At 36.7% G+C, this 15,254-nt stretch overlaps 1 protein-coding gene across 39 annotated transcripts in view; it reads left to right on the forward strand.

The window, feature by feature from the left end:
* Positions 1-15,254, forward strand: part of ANK2 (ankyrin 2) — a 628,385-nt gene that overhangs the window by 424,281 nt on the left and 188,850 nt on the right. For all 39 annotated transcript variants that reach the window (XM_078069115.1, XM_078069120.1, XM_078069117.1 and 36 more), the window contains exon 2: positions 10,758-10,859. In XM_078069115.1, the coding sequence (XP_077925241.1) occupies positions 10,758-10,859 (102 nt within the window). The remainder of the gene's footprint in view (positions 1-10,757; positions 10,860-15,254) is intronic.

A 15,254-nucleotide genomic window follows, 5' to 3' on the forward strand; every position in this document is an offset into this window, starting at 1 on the left:
GTAGATCATCACAAACATGTAAAAGAGGCAGAAAGCATGCCCTTTCGGGACCCACATACTTTAGAGAATGGGGCGAATAAACAGCTTCTCAAAAATTATATGCACATAGAAAGATGGGCCCTTGCCAACTTACAGATGACAATGAACTTAATGACACAGTTTAATGAAAGGGACTAGTGACACACAAATTATTTCTAATAAACAACATAATTATCATGCTGAAATTCCTGACACCCAGTAATTAGAAAGATTTTTCGAAAAGAAAAAAAAAATTTCCAAGGGTGGCACACCAGAATTCTTGGGTCTATTATTCCTAGAAAATAAATATATTGTCTTGAGACAAGAAATTATATTAGAAAGTAATGAATTCAAAAATCTGTGTTAATATTGTGGGACTTATGTACTCAAAAAAAAAAAAAAAGGAAAATAAAGAATTTGAGTTGAGTAACTGATGCATTTGCTCTAACTTGGTCTTTTTAAAAAAACAGTATAAACGAGTTCAGAACTGCATTTAAATAAGTAGAGTCAGGTTGTCACAGTGTGGGGTTGTTAAGCTGTAATTAAGCGATCTCCCTAGAAAAAATCAATCTGACCGACACTTACAGATGTACTCTAGACTGTTGTAAAAAAAAAAAAAAAAAAAGCCCTTCTGTGTTTCCGTGTACTTCTTAACGGGGCTGCACGAAAATCAACTGTGTAAGGATATATATCATGACAGGAAAAAAAATGCAAGTTCTTTTAAGATAGTGGTTATATTATAGAATAAGCTGTCCTGCAGCTTTCATTGCAAGAATGTACTTTTTTTTTTTCCCAATCCTGAATAATTCAATGCTCAAGAAGCCGTCTAGTTTTTAGTCTGTGCCATCCGTGGGGGTGCGGTCAGCAGCTCATCTGTGGTGTCATGAGGCTGCTTCTGTTTGAGTGATGTCTGCTTCAGAGCACACGGGCTGAAGAATAATCAGACAAATGGGGATAAAAATGCAGTGCCGACCTCAAAAGGGCAATAGTAAATTAACACTGTAGGATGCCTGGATGATAAAACATTGATGAAAGATACTTTCACTTGGTTGGGTTTGTTTTTTCATATCCCGACAGTTCTAAGAGCCTTCAAGGGAGACTAAAACCTAATTCAGGTCCATTTATCCTGATCCTTAAGTATAGCAGTGGGATGAACTCTAAAATATCTCCCCCCCCCCCACCAAAGGTCCTGTAAAATTTGAACATGCTGATTAGGCAGGGAATGAAAAAGAATTTTGTGTAGAGAAGATTCCTTAAAGAGTTCAATATTGTTACCCAATCATATCAAAAGCTTTCTTTTTTCTCCTGACCTAAATGTTATTACAGTTGGTTATTATTCATTTATAAATCCTACCCTTTTTATGACCAGTGACGGTCCAAAAGGAAATTCCTTTGGAAATTTGTGAACATTGCATAAAAGCTTGATAAACTCTTCCGTGTTTTGGCCCATATTCATTTGGGGCATATTGAGTTTAATGTTGACAGAACATTTTTACAGAGATGTCCAGCTAGTTGGAAATTAGAAAAGAGATTTGGTCTGGGATACAAGTTATTTAATTTTTTTCATTATTTTACACAAAATTAATACCAGTTGGAGATCCCTGAGCAATAACAGAGAACTGTTAAGGACTCAATTGTATGTGGATGTAGTATGCATTATTCAACTTCTACTGTGGATCTCTAAGTTTTCATTATTTTTATTGTTGGCATGTTAAATGCAGATTTCCATGTTACTTTAGCTATTGAAAATATTAGGGAATACTATGGAGAACCTATAATATTCGGTATAGGATTTATGGACTATGTTGCTTACCTTTGCATCGTCAACATCTTGAATGGAAAAAACTAAGCAGGACTCTTCCAATATACCAGTTCAAACAGTATAGTATTAACTTTTGTTCAATAGTTTATTAACTAATAAATAAGGTTCTTACTTGCCTGAGGCAGTGATGGCTGAAATCTGTCCGTGTAAATGACACCTCCCAAAGAGTATCTTATTCCTTGAAAAAATCTGCAGCATTCAGTGGCAACGCTCTTCAATTTAAGTCTTTAAAATGAATCTCAAGTTACTTAATCTGACATCTGAACTACAGCTACAGCAAAATGTTTTCCCTACTATTCCGATTTTCTTAGTAGAGATTTTTAATGTTGCGAAATCTACAAACTTACCATTTTCCCATTTAAACTCAGAAAAATTGACGTGTTGTATTTAGTGATGGACCTTCTGAGTTCTGTAGGCGTTTCAGAGTCATAGGCAGAACATATGCTAGCATGCAAGTAATCAGAGCCTGTGGATTTTCTGCCTAATGAGAAGTTATTTAAATTCACCATAAAGTTCAATAGGAAAGCGAGAATTATAAGCAGTCAAGAATGTTTCCACCTATCAGGGGCGCCTGGATGGCTCAGTTGGTTAAGTGTCCAACTCTTGATTTCGGCTCAGGTCATGATTTTGGTATCCTGGGATCAAGCCCCGGGTCCGGCTCCCCACCCAGTGGGGAATCTGCTTGTCTCCCTCACCCTCTGACCACACCACTCCCCGCTTGTGCTCATGTGTGCGCTCTCTCACTCTCTCAAATAAGTAAGTAAATTTTTTTTTTAAAAGAATGTTTCCACCTATCTTTGTAAAAGTTCCCATTTTAAAATGTGAAAGTGTTGATGTGTCTCATTACAATGAGCATCTTAATAATGAGCCTGGATATAGAAACATTTTCTGAAGCCAAACTAATGTCAACAAAACAAAGTCATTTTTCAAGTCAGACTTCTGTGTCATGAAATACTAACTGGGGAATTCATATTCCTCTGTTCAATAATCCTTTTAAAAATAGACATATAAAAGAACTTTTGAAAAGTTCAAAATCATGTAGGGAATTTGAAGTATAAAATAGTTATCAAGTGTACATCACAAATGTCTTTTCTGGCTTAGAGTTATGGATTCTACTATTTAGGATTTTTGTGTTCTTGTGTAGTAATTCTAATTCATTGAGGAAGGACATCACCATATTATTAATATTTTGGTTCAGTTTTCAGAAAAGTGAGTGTCACAGAAAAGTGAGTGTACAGAAGTTTTTTTAAGGTATAAAATTGTCTGTGGCAAGTTACTTCACTTATGTTTATTCCAGAAGATTTAACTACTGAGATCTCTGAACCAGATCTGGTCTTCGATTTGTAGTAAGCATTTTGAAGACCGGGAGAGTACTATTTGTATGATATATACAAAGGATAAGAAAAGTGGAATAACTTTCACTAATGCTAAAGGAAGAATATAATCAATGTATGATCAAAGAGTATCATTAGGTTTTTATAATTGCAAAGCTCAGTAGATGTCAGAACAAACTAATAAAAAGATGCTCTAAAATTTGACTCAGGAAACCTTTTGAGTTAAAGAACAAAATTGTGGATATTTAGTACTCTGCATTGTTTTTTAGACCGAGTAGTACCTTAAATATATTTTCATTAAAAGCCTTGCATAATACGAACATTCTGCATTAGAAAAATTGTCTCCACCCTGAGAAAAAAGATACTGCTTTTGAATACTAATGTTTTCATCTGTTTAGTCTTCAGTGATTTTGTTACCATTATGTAAGTTAAAAACAACTTGGTTTTCAGTGTCACCATCTTTTTTTAAGTAAACATTTCATTTAATTATAACATACATACAAAAATGCATAAATTATAATGTTCATCTTGATATTTGTCACACCCATTTACAACACCCAGAACTAGGAATATAGAAAGTAGAACTAGAACATTATCAGCAACCAGATGTGTTTTTCTGCCTCCTTCCAGAATCTACCAATTTTTTTTTTTTTAAGATTTATTCATTTCTTTGAGAGAGAGAGAGTGAGAGGTGGGGAGGGGCAGGGGGAGAGGTAAAGAGAGCCCCAAGCAGACTCCACACAGAGTGTGGAGCCCCCTCGCAGGGCTTGATCCCCCCACCCTGAGATCATGACCTGAGCTGAAACCAAGAATCAGCCGCCCAACCAACTCTACCGCCCAGGCCCCCCCAGAACCTACTATTCTGACTCCTAACAGTATAGATTAGTTTTGTCAGTTTTTGAACTTTAATAAATGGAATCATAAAGATGTTCTTTTTTTGGGTCTGACTTATCTTGCTTGACATTATTTTTGTGAGATCTATTGATGCTATGTATAGATATGGTTTATATTCATTCCTATTCCTACTGCTATTCTTATTTTTTACAAGTGATAATCTTAAGGAAATCATTGATGAGTGAAATAATTTACCTAGTGTGCTAGTAAAAATCAATGTCAAGGGGCACCTAGGTGGCTCAGTTGGTTAAGCGTCTGCCTTCGGCTTGGGTCGTGATCCTGGGGTTCTGGGATGGAGGCCTGTCTCAGGCTCCCTGCTCAGTGGGGAGTCTGCTTCTCCTGCTCTCTCTGCCCCTCCCCCACCAGCTCCAGTGAGGGCTCTCTCTCTCTCATAAATAAATAAAATCTTTTTTTAAAAAAATCAATGTCAAATGCAATACTAAGGGAAAAAAATCCTTTGTCTTTATATAAAAATGTAATTTCAAACAATCTCATGTACAATAAGATATATGCTTAAAATATTCAGGTAGAATTTATCTGTTTAGTTAAACTTAGTTATTGTTCTTATCCCAAGTCTCAATTTTATGTGTAGTAATTATTTTAAATAAATTTTAAAAGCAAAATTATGAACACCTATATTTCAGCCAATTTTTTTTTAGCACAGAGGTCGCTGGAATAAGAACAATCTTTGGGAAGTTGCATTAATGCTCTTTGAATATTAATCACCTGTCAGTATTGTACTTAGTAGCAATCTAAAGACCTATTGAAATGACACTAAAAATGTAGGTTAATCTGCATGCCTGAGCTAAAGTGTACAGACTTATGGTTTATAGCAGATTTTGTTGTTAGCGGCAGCTGAATAGAAGTTATCAAGTGGGATTTTGTGGTGTAGTGTTTTACCTGTCATATGTGTGTTCTAACTGCAGAAAGACACCTTGTGAAATTGTTTCTAAAAAATTCTAGTACATCTAGTGCACAGTTCTCAATTTGCCCCCCAACTTTTGGTTTATAACAGGATAGTGATAACAATTTGAGCTACTAAAAGACCTAAATTATTTATACAATCCAGCACTCCTTATACAAAAGTATGGTTATTTGAGTAAAAGCATTAATATATCACAAAAAGGGTGCCTTGTAAAATCTTTATTATTGGACACAGACCACACACACTCCATTCTGGTTCCCTTTTTGTCCTTATGCGCCTGCACACCTCAGAGTATTTTCAAATACTCTGGTCTTCTGGCAACAACCTTCATATTTAAAGAAGATCATGCGTATGCGTTTATACTTAGATTTGCCATTGTTATTTTGCATTTATCATTTACAAGAAAAACCACGATTATAAAACAAGTGCAGTGTGTCCTCTGTGCCTGTCATTGGGCTAAGCACCTTCAAATCATCTTATTTAATTCCCCCAGCAACTCTACAACGTACACTTGTTTTTTAATAAGGAAACTGAGATACACAAAGACTTAAGATCACACAACTCGTGATTTGCTGGACATGGAGTTAACTTATCCGACATTTCTAGGGCGAGACCTAAGGAATTGTAGAAATGTCCTCTATTTCATGATATTCCTATTAAGATTTTCCCCTCAGGTTATTTTCATACATTTTATTTCTGTTGTATCGTCATAAAAATGTGGATCTCAGCTAGGCTGATAAACCATCCTGTTTTTATAAAGGAATAACTGCATCCTAAGAAAATAAGCAAATTATTAGAATTCCACAAGGAACATGTGCTTTCCTTCAGGTTAACCAGCCAATATTTGTGGAGGGTCCACCGTAAGGGAGGTGCTCTGCTTTGCTGTCTTGAGCCCAGTGGAGGCTGCTGGCCGACTTTTACTATTCGCGACACCGGGGCTTCTCAAACTTTAATAATGTCGTCTACTCTTTCAAAGTATAAAAACAAGTTCATGACCTCTCGGGTTGTTATTTTATGATAGTGTTAATTTAAATGTAAAAACAAATGGCACAAAACTCCTAAAAATCTTAAACCATTACTAAAAAGAAAGTTTTACAAATTAAGCGTAAACAAAACTACAAAATAAGCTTTCTTCAAATACCTGACTCCAATTTAATAGAATGGATAGAACTGACTAAAGCTAAATAAGATATTGGGTTTAATAGTAAAAAGGTCTAACCTCAGATTTCTATAATTTAGTATGCTTCTGAATTTGATTTTGATGAAAATAACATAACGAATATCTTTTCTGTGTAGGTTGTACAAACCATTATTAATCCTGTAAGGTTTTGTTTTTCACTTCAGAGTAATAAAGCTTAAAGCTATCAGAGAAATTCGCTAATGTCCATTTTAATGGCATGCCATTTGATAATCATTTAAAGCTCTCTCTGTTTACTCGGAGATGAAATTAGCATTGCGGCAAAGGTTTGTACATCCGTAATCCAGTAAAAGCGAAATTTGGGAACTGAGAAATGTTTCACCACGGATTTTTTATTGCACTCACTGCTAATGGTCGATGCGAGTTGAACCATGCAAACATAGCATCTGAGCCTTATGTTCATTTGCTCCTTGAATGTGACTGCTGATTGCTCTTCTTCTGTTTTATCATGTGTGCTGTCATGCCATGTGTAATGATCAGATTCTCTGATCATTCTCTGACCCACAGCAAAACGTTTTGCGTATCATGCATCTATGTGTCATCTCTACTTCATTTGTTATGCACTGAATTATAAGCACAAAGGCTTATACCAAAATTACATGGTCGTACTCTTTGAAGGGTAGCCATCTAGATGCTTATATTTTTGTTAGATTATTATTGAAATGTAAGCACAGAATTAAAAAAAAAAAAATCTTGTGGCAAACTCCTGGACGGCTGTGAATATGCCTCCGGACTCTGGGGAAGTACTTCTTTAGGATACAGTGTGGCTTTGTGAATGCACATTCCTCTTGCCTCTCATGTCCACCCTGCTGGGGGCCAAGAAAGTATTCTGTTTTTCTAACATTCAGATACAAAAAATGTACAGAACTGTGTCAAGAGGAATTTTAAAGGAAATTTTTCTTTCTTGGCTTGAGATGCCACACCAGGGTTGTAACAGGGGCAAGTTTTAATGACATCCATCTGTTGCAGATGAAAATAAGTGGGGCTCAGCATTTGAATTCCTTGTCCAGAATCAGACTTTATAGGCATGAGTAAAATTGGTTTTAGGATTTGGGAGTCCTAGGGACATAAAGCAGCAGAGCAGAAAGAGGTTAGTTTTACATTTGTTGGAAACTTTTCCCCAAGGAGCTGCTATTGCCTCATTTTCTCTTTATTGAGCTGTTATGTGTGAAATCTTCTGGTTGAACCAGGGGACAACAATCTATTTTGAAAGCATACTTCCCCCGTACTTACACTTAATTTGGAAATAATTACTTTTGTCATACTCAAAGGGAAACACGGTATGGTAAAAGTTGCTGCATCTCTCACAGTGCATGAGTCCCTGAATCCTCTTTCATCTCTCTGTTGATTGAAGGTAACCAGACTGACTACTGTTTATCTTAAGCTCTTGTGACAAGTGCTTTAATCACAGATTGACCTCATTGTAACGGATGGTAGGCCTGTGTCTATGTGGAAGTGGGAAAAGAATATATATTTCCATGTAGGTCTATACTTTTCACCTAAAAGGATGTCAATATCTATACATAAAATTGGAAATCTCATTTTAATTTTGTTCTTGAAACCCATGTTCTGGAACTGTTTTCTAATAACACTTTCATTTATTTGCATTTGCAAAATGCATTTATAATGCATTTTCTCACTTCAGGAGAACCAAATTTTTTAACAGGTTCTAAAAGAATCCAACTTATAGCAAAGGCTACCATGACTCACTGTTGGAGAGGTCCCTGGTGGGATGACTCAGATGTTGCCTTTCCATTGGGTCTAGACCCTCCAGAACACTGGGAAGATATTTTGCTAAAATTCCAGGGTTTGGATGCAAGTCTTTGACTTGCACCTACATTTTAGAAGTTTGCTTCAGAAAAGAGAAAACCAGCTATGAAAACCAGTTATGTAACAGCAAAAGCAATCTTCCATGTCATGCCCAGTCCCTAAAGAAGGTTCTAAGAGGGTCTATTGGGCACTCCTCAGTGACGCCTCCAGCTCCCTTCAGACCAACATCTTCCTTTAGGCTCTTGCAGTCATGTCTGCATGTGTTTCTTCAACCCTTCCGGATCAGGTGCTCCCTCTAGCTCTACTTATTCACGGCATTCTTTTTTTTACAGGAATGACAGGGCACCCTGATCTTAGTTCCTGAGCTTAATCAGATTAGGCATGTAGACAGAGATAGTCAACTGGCTTTTTAATGCAATGTGTGCTTTACCACCTCTTTTCCTTGTTCTCAAATGATTATGTTTTTAAGTAGTTTTTCTCAAGCCACTTCATACTTTTTCTAGGTGTATAGATGGTTGAGAGATGTGGGGACAGGGATGTCAGCCAGGAATTCTCTCTCCAGCTGAGTATTTAGCAAGTGCCATGATTTACATACACAAATATGTAGACCAAGGGCATAACAGTGATTCTCACAACTGAAACAAACCTATAGCTCCTAGGCTAGGTATCCGTAGTAACATCTGCTTTGATGCTTTGGGGCGGGGGTGAGATAGAGCCACAGTTAAGACTAGCTCTAGGCTGATAAACATAAGCTAAATCTTGGGTCTTCCACTGAATAATTTTGTGGCCTTGGAAACCTTCTAAACCTCTTTCCTCACTTATTAAATGAGCATCATAATAATAGTTTCTCTCTCATGGTATTATTGTGAAGATTAAGGATATAATACATCTGGCTGAACCCCCTAGCTCTGTGCCTGACCCCCAGTGAGTGATAAATGTTAACTGTAATTATTAAGTCTCATGTACAACATGGCAGTAGTTTCTAGGCATAATCTTTAATATAATATATAACATATAGCACATAGATTTATTTTTTAAAACTATGTATGGCAAATAATGTCATACTTTCTATCTGTGCCCAAATATTATTTAATTTTAGTTGTTTTACAGTAAATAATGTTTCCTGTGAGGTATTGACAGAATATAATGCCTAGCATTATCTTTCCCTTTTAAGTGCTGTGGCAAGAAACCCGAGGTGGAAAATCTTCCTGGAGTTTAGAATTTGCCACAAACCACAAAATAATTTCATAGAGTAGGCATTTTAAAATGAGTCACAACTCAGTCACTGCAGCATTGCAGATATACTTAGGGCACCCGGCCATGGGCACGGCTCTCAGGAGGGACGAAGAGTGAGGCATGGCGGCCGTGCAGGGAGGGAAGAATGGTCGGATAGCAGCCAGACCGTGATCCACTTCTACAGCATCAGGGCATGAATTCCAGATGTACAGATTTCAGTCATACCTTTCCACTCTTCATACATTATCTGTCTGATTTGTAAATATATGTCATTATGGTATTTGGGTTAAATGTGAGGTAATTTGGTCCTACGGCTTTCCGTCTTCTCATGTGTAAATCATTTTAACAATATGCAAATAATTCCCAATTTGAGACTCCCAGAGAAAATACTTCCATTTCTATCCCTGTACATCATCACCAGTCATAACAAATAGGTCTGAAAGAGTGTGCCGAGAGGCCCTGCCAAACACGTTCTTCGAGGGGGAGAGGCAGGGGAGCCTACCGGGGAGAGGTGCTGGATTAGGAACTTTCACAACTGTGTCTCACCTCCTAGTAGGTCAGTGACATCCCATTTCATGTTACCACGTTCTCTTTAGTCAGATACTATACCACAAGAAGAATTATAAAGTTACATCAGTGTCTTGGAACCTACAAAGTTTATCATTGTTATTGGGTTGAGATTCGAAAGTTAGGCTTTGCAGGCAAGCTAGAGCGGCTGGGGGACTGTAGCTTCACCTCAGAAGCAGCTCTCCTCTGGACGTTCTGTGGGGAAAATTCAGCTGTTTCTTCCAGGATCAGATGTTGAGAGGCTCTGGAGGGAAGAAGAGGAGTTAAAAAGCAGCCTCCATTATGAGTGCTTATCTTTACCAAGGGATTTTAGTCTGGTATTGTGTCAGCTGGGTTAAATTTAATCTTGTTTTTCCAAAATCACTGGGATCACAAAATTTGCATTGGCCCAGTCCATCCATACCTGCCAACTAGTGCTCTCCTCTTTCCTCAAAGCATCCTCGGAGCTTTCTGTTTTTCCCTTGTAATGAGGACAGATGACTGCCAAGTGACCCATACTCAGCATTCTCCCTCAGACTCATCTGAGAAACCAAACAGTAAAGGAAAAAGGAGAAAAAAAGAAGCCCAGTCCCTTTAATTTCTTTTACGTTTTGGATTCCTTTTTGGCTTGACATTAAGCTCATTATAAGGTCATAAGCATCTTGAAGCGAAAATGAATGGGTAACAGTGGATTTGGGAGTAGTGTAAATTCATCTTCAAATGTGGCTAAAGATTGAGAATAAAGCAGGAACAATTTTTATTTTAAGAGTTCTTTTACACTCTTTAATATAGCAGAACGTGTTTCCTGTTGACTTGAAACAACTCTCTAGAAATACTACGAAGTTGCTACCTTATCCTCTGAATTATTCTTCAGTGTTTTAAACTCAATATTGGAGTGTTTTGTAACCAAAGCTTTTCTTACTTGCAGTGTAAACATTTCTGTCTTTCTGTCTTTGATATGTTTTTATTTAACAATAATTCACTGGAGGTCTTTTTTTTTTTTTCCCCTCACAGTCTGACAGCAATGCGAGCTTTCTCCGTGCTGCCAGAGCAGGCAACCTGGACAAAGTAGTGGAATATCTGAAGGGGGGCATAGACATCAATACCTGCAATCAGGTAAGGGCATGCCTCTGTGCACAATGAAGAAACACTCATTGTCTATAGATATATGCCAGTAGCCCCGGGTTATTTTTTGTCTATTGAATTTACTAAAATATCAGTGATTCAGACTTATGAAAGTCCATTTTCATCCCCTTACCAACTTTTGAAGCCTCAGGCATTTGTATCTAGACCTACTATTGCAGCAAAGTAGATAAATCAAAAATAACAACCGAATGTCAGTTTTGTCTGGGAAATGATCTGGACTGCTCTTAGTGGGAATATTGACTGAGAATAATGCTTTATTTCTCATTTATCATAAACTAGTTATCCAGACTCTGGTTTCTTTTCTTCTCTGCCATATGCGTTTTACTAATGGACAACTGACTGTTAAAATTTGGGGTAAAGAAATAAGAGAAAAGGGATGCCTGGGTAGCTCAGTCAGTGAAGCATCTGACTCTTGATTTCAGCTCAGGTCATGATCTTTGGGGTTGTGAGATGGAGCCCCGCATCAGGCTCCCCCCTCAGCATGGAGCCTGCTTAAGATCCTCTCCCTCTCCCTCTGCCTCCCTTCTACGTCCCACTCACATGCATGTGCTCTCTCTCTCTCTCAAAAAAAGAAATGACAGAATAAAATAAAAATTATTTCCTCCCTTCTCCCTAATTAGTTTTGAAAAATGGATTAGAATGAGAAGAGTTTTAAACTGTTAGTTTAAATGAAGTGTTTGGATTATTCATTCATCATATTCATTCAGTAAGGACTCTAGATGATATTATACATCTTAGATATTATTTGGTTTCATGGATGTTGAGATTTTGTGTTATTTTTGACTAAGATTTTTATGCCATGAATAAAGTATCTAGTAGACTTCAGTGTTCACTACAGTGTGGTGAATGTTGGTGGTGCGTGCGTGCGTGTGTGTGTGTGTGTGTGTGTGTGTGTGTGTTTGACAGAGCTGACTGGGAAGTGAAAAGTCCTGGCTAATTTTAAGTTAACAGAAAGTAAATGATACTCAGTTCTTATCTGCTTCATAGACTAACGTAACTTCTTGAGTTACTTCAAAAATTTTTAGCGCCTAACATATTTTTTCTTATATTGGCCAACTGTCTACTAACATGTTGCTATAAAAGGGAAAAACATTTATTTTTGTAAAAAGGTTACACAGTGTCATGAAACCACCCAAAACTTAAAGCCCAGACTGAAATTTAAATTCCATCTTCACTTTTATCAAGTCATTTCAATTCAGAAAGTGACACTTTTCTAATCTCTAAAACAAGTATATTCAATCTTATGTCACTGGGTTGCAAAGTAAATTATGAAATTTTGGAAAGGAATAAGGTGTACATTTTCTAATTGTAATTACTATATAGAATTCGCCAAGAATCAGAAAAATTAAAATTGACCTCCATACAGCATATGAGATCGAGTCTCCTCAATCGCCTGAATTTACTAGGTATAAAGTTAAGGGTTGTTGTCTGGTGTTGGTCTTTATTATTATTCAAGAATGTACAGTAAATAGAGATTAGAGAAATAAAGTAACTAATGTTAACTAGCCACTGTGTATCAGGCTTTCTGCTGGGGGCTTTACATGTGATGCTTCATCAGTCAGCAGAGACAAATGTTATAAAGTAGGCATTTGCTGGAATTTACAAATGCAGAAACAGAGCCCGCAAGTGGTTAAGTGCTGTTCTCAGGGTCACACAGATCTGTCTCTCTCCCATGTACAGGTGTTTTCTACTGCAGGAATGTTCCTGAGATATTGGGATCCTCCCTTTCAGAGCGTACAGTGTGGTTTCCTTTATCTTGAAGCTCAAATCTTTTTTTAATCTACCATTGTTAATGTAAAAAGAACTTGATTCATTCTTAAATTAACATAATAGAAGTTGAAATAAATTTTGTTTTTTATTTTTTTGAGGATTTGTTTATTTACTTATTTGAGAGAGAGAGAGAAAACACAAGTGGGGGGAGGGGCAGAGGGAGAGAATCCTCAAGCAGACTCCCCGCTGAACAAGGAGCCCGATGCTGGGCTTGATCTCATGATCCATGAAATCATGACCTAAGCTGAAACCAAGAGCCAGCCACCAAACAACTGAGCCACCCGGGTGCTCCATAGTTAAAAGAACTTTTAAGTCAAAGAGCACCACTACCAGGATTACGACTAAAACTCAAATAAAATAAAGAACAGGAAATAATGTCCAAACACCTAGGAAGGCAAAGGGGGCAACTCTGTGGCCAAAATACTGCTATATCTAAATATGTAAAAGTTCAAAGCTAATAAGGCATATGAAGGAAGAGAAGAAAAAGTGTCCATTATTTTGCTAGTAAGCCTGGGTTTCTGGGGAGCATCATTACATGTAACATAGAAACCAGGACTTTCTGTACCCTGCTATATTTCTCAATGAAAGGCAATCTGGGCTGCACCAACTTTCCAAAAATATCACGTGTGTTGGCGTTCTAAGATTCCTTAAACTAAAATTTGGATGAAAATTTTTTTCTTTATAAAATTTTTCTCATAACTACCATGAGAATTTTGAAACTTAATCCAAAAATACAACTTGGCTTTTAATCATTTAAAGGATATGAGAAAAATTCATAATTTTGGCACACAACAATTTTCTTAAAAGAAAAAACAAATTCAAATCTTCATTTTTCTTTTCTGAATGGTTACAGATCTCTTAACTTCTGTTTTCTTTAAAAGATTAAACTAGTAATTTATTTTATTATCTCTTGTACACTCAGAAAAGAGAATAAATCTTAGCATTTGCTCCCTATCTGAAACTCATGTATACTTAATGCTTTTCTTCTTTTAGTAACTGTTCCCAGTCTAATAATGTTATAAACAAGGTTAACATCCAGACATGAAAAATAGACTCTATAACCTTTTCATAAAAAATTTATAGCCAGTTAAAATCAGTAAAAGGCTTAGAAGATTCAGGTACTTTTACCATGTATAAAATTTATTGGTTTCACTGCAGTGACTTCAAAATAAAGTAGATTACTTATCATTTATTGGCCATACTCCTAGATATAACACTGAAAGTTAACAGTTTTTAACGTGTCCTGATTTTTTGGTCTTGACCCTTTACTACTGAGGTGTAAAAGTCCAAAATTATCACTTAGATCCTGTGCTTCCTCTCTCAGAAACAGAAGGCAAGGTCAAAGCACCATTTTCAAAATAATGTTAATGTTCCTAAAATATCAGCCTTTACCAACAAGAAGGTACACCCAACAATGACTTTGTCATATGTTCACATAGTTATGACTCAGACCACAAAGCATTTTTGGAAATCACTTTAAGAATGTGAGTGCTGGAATCCAAATTCTCATTTTATCCACTTACCAGCTATGTGACTCTGGGCATTCAGTTTTTCCAGGACTTAGTTTTCTCAACTGTAAAATAGTGATCATAACAATACTGGAGTCATAGGATTGTTATGATCATTAAATGAGATGTTTGCAAAATGCTTAGGAAACTGCACATTCAATAAATAGTAGCAAATGATAATCCCTATTATAATAATAGGTGGTGCTGGTTCTCAAAGGCAGAACAGATCATAAAAGGTATTCTCATAGCTTGTGTCATCAAATAGGAAAGGTCACATTTAGTAGCAATTTGGTGACAGTTTCTTTTTATCTGGGTTAAATTAAGCTAAATTTTTTTTTCCTGGTACTAAAATCTTTTTTACCAATGCCATTTGGATCCATCCAGTCGGGACCTCTCTTTAAAAATACCAAAACCAATTATATTAGCCTGGGAATTTATAAAGGAAATGAAGATGAATATTTGAGAATTAAACTCCTAGAATTAATGGACTATGGAATGAACTATATCCAGTTTCCTAACCAGTTAAATGGGGCACAAATATATCCGCAAATAATATTGTCACGTATTTATCATTTGACTTCTCATTTAGAAGAAGCAAATGGTGGTGTATCTGTCTGGTTCTGGTTATATGTGCCCTTTTGTTTCTGGATTCTGTATTATTCTCTAATTCTCTTCGGTGCATTAATACAGGTCCTTGCTCTATACTGAGTAGTGCCGATTCAGACTGGATTTGAATAATGTCTGCCTAGTATTTTGAGCGCTTAGAATTTTTAGTTTCTTTTTTTTTAAGATTTTATTTATTTATTTTTTTAGAGAGAGATTGAGAGTGAGAGAAGGGGGTGGGGGAACAGAGGGGGAGAGAATGAGAATCTCAAGCAAACTCTGAGCTGAGCGAGGAGCCCAATGCGGGGCTCAGTCCCACGACCCTGAGATCATAACCCGAGTCGAAACCAAGAGTCAGACGCTCAACTGACTAGCCACCCAAGCACCCCAGAATTTTCAGTTTCAATGTTGATAGTTGTTCAATGCAAAGTAATTCCAGTAAAGACTTTTCATCAGCTACTTGTCCATAACTCTAAAAAGTTTT

Source organism: Halichoerus grypus, chromosome 3 (assembly GCF_964656455.1).
Source record: "Halichoerus grypus chromosome 3, mHalGry1.hap1.1, whole genome shotgun sequence".
Classification (NCBI taxonomy): Eukaryota; Metazoa; Chordata; class Mammalia; order Carnivora; family Phocidae; genus Halichoerus; species Halichoerus grypus.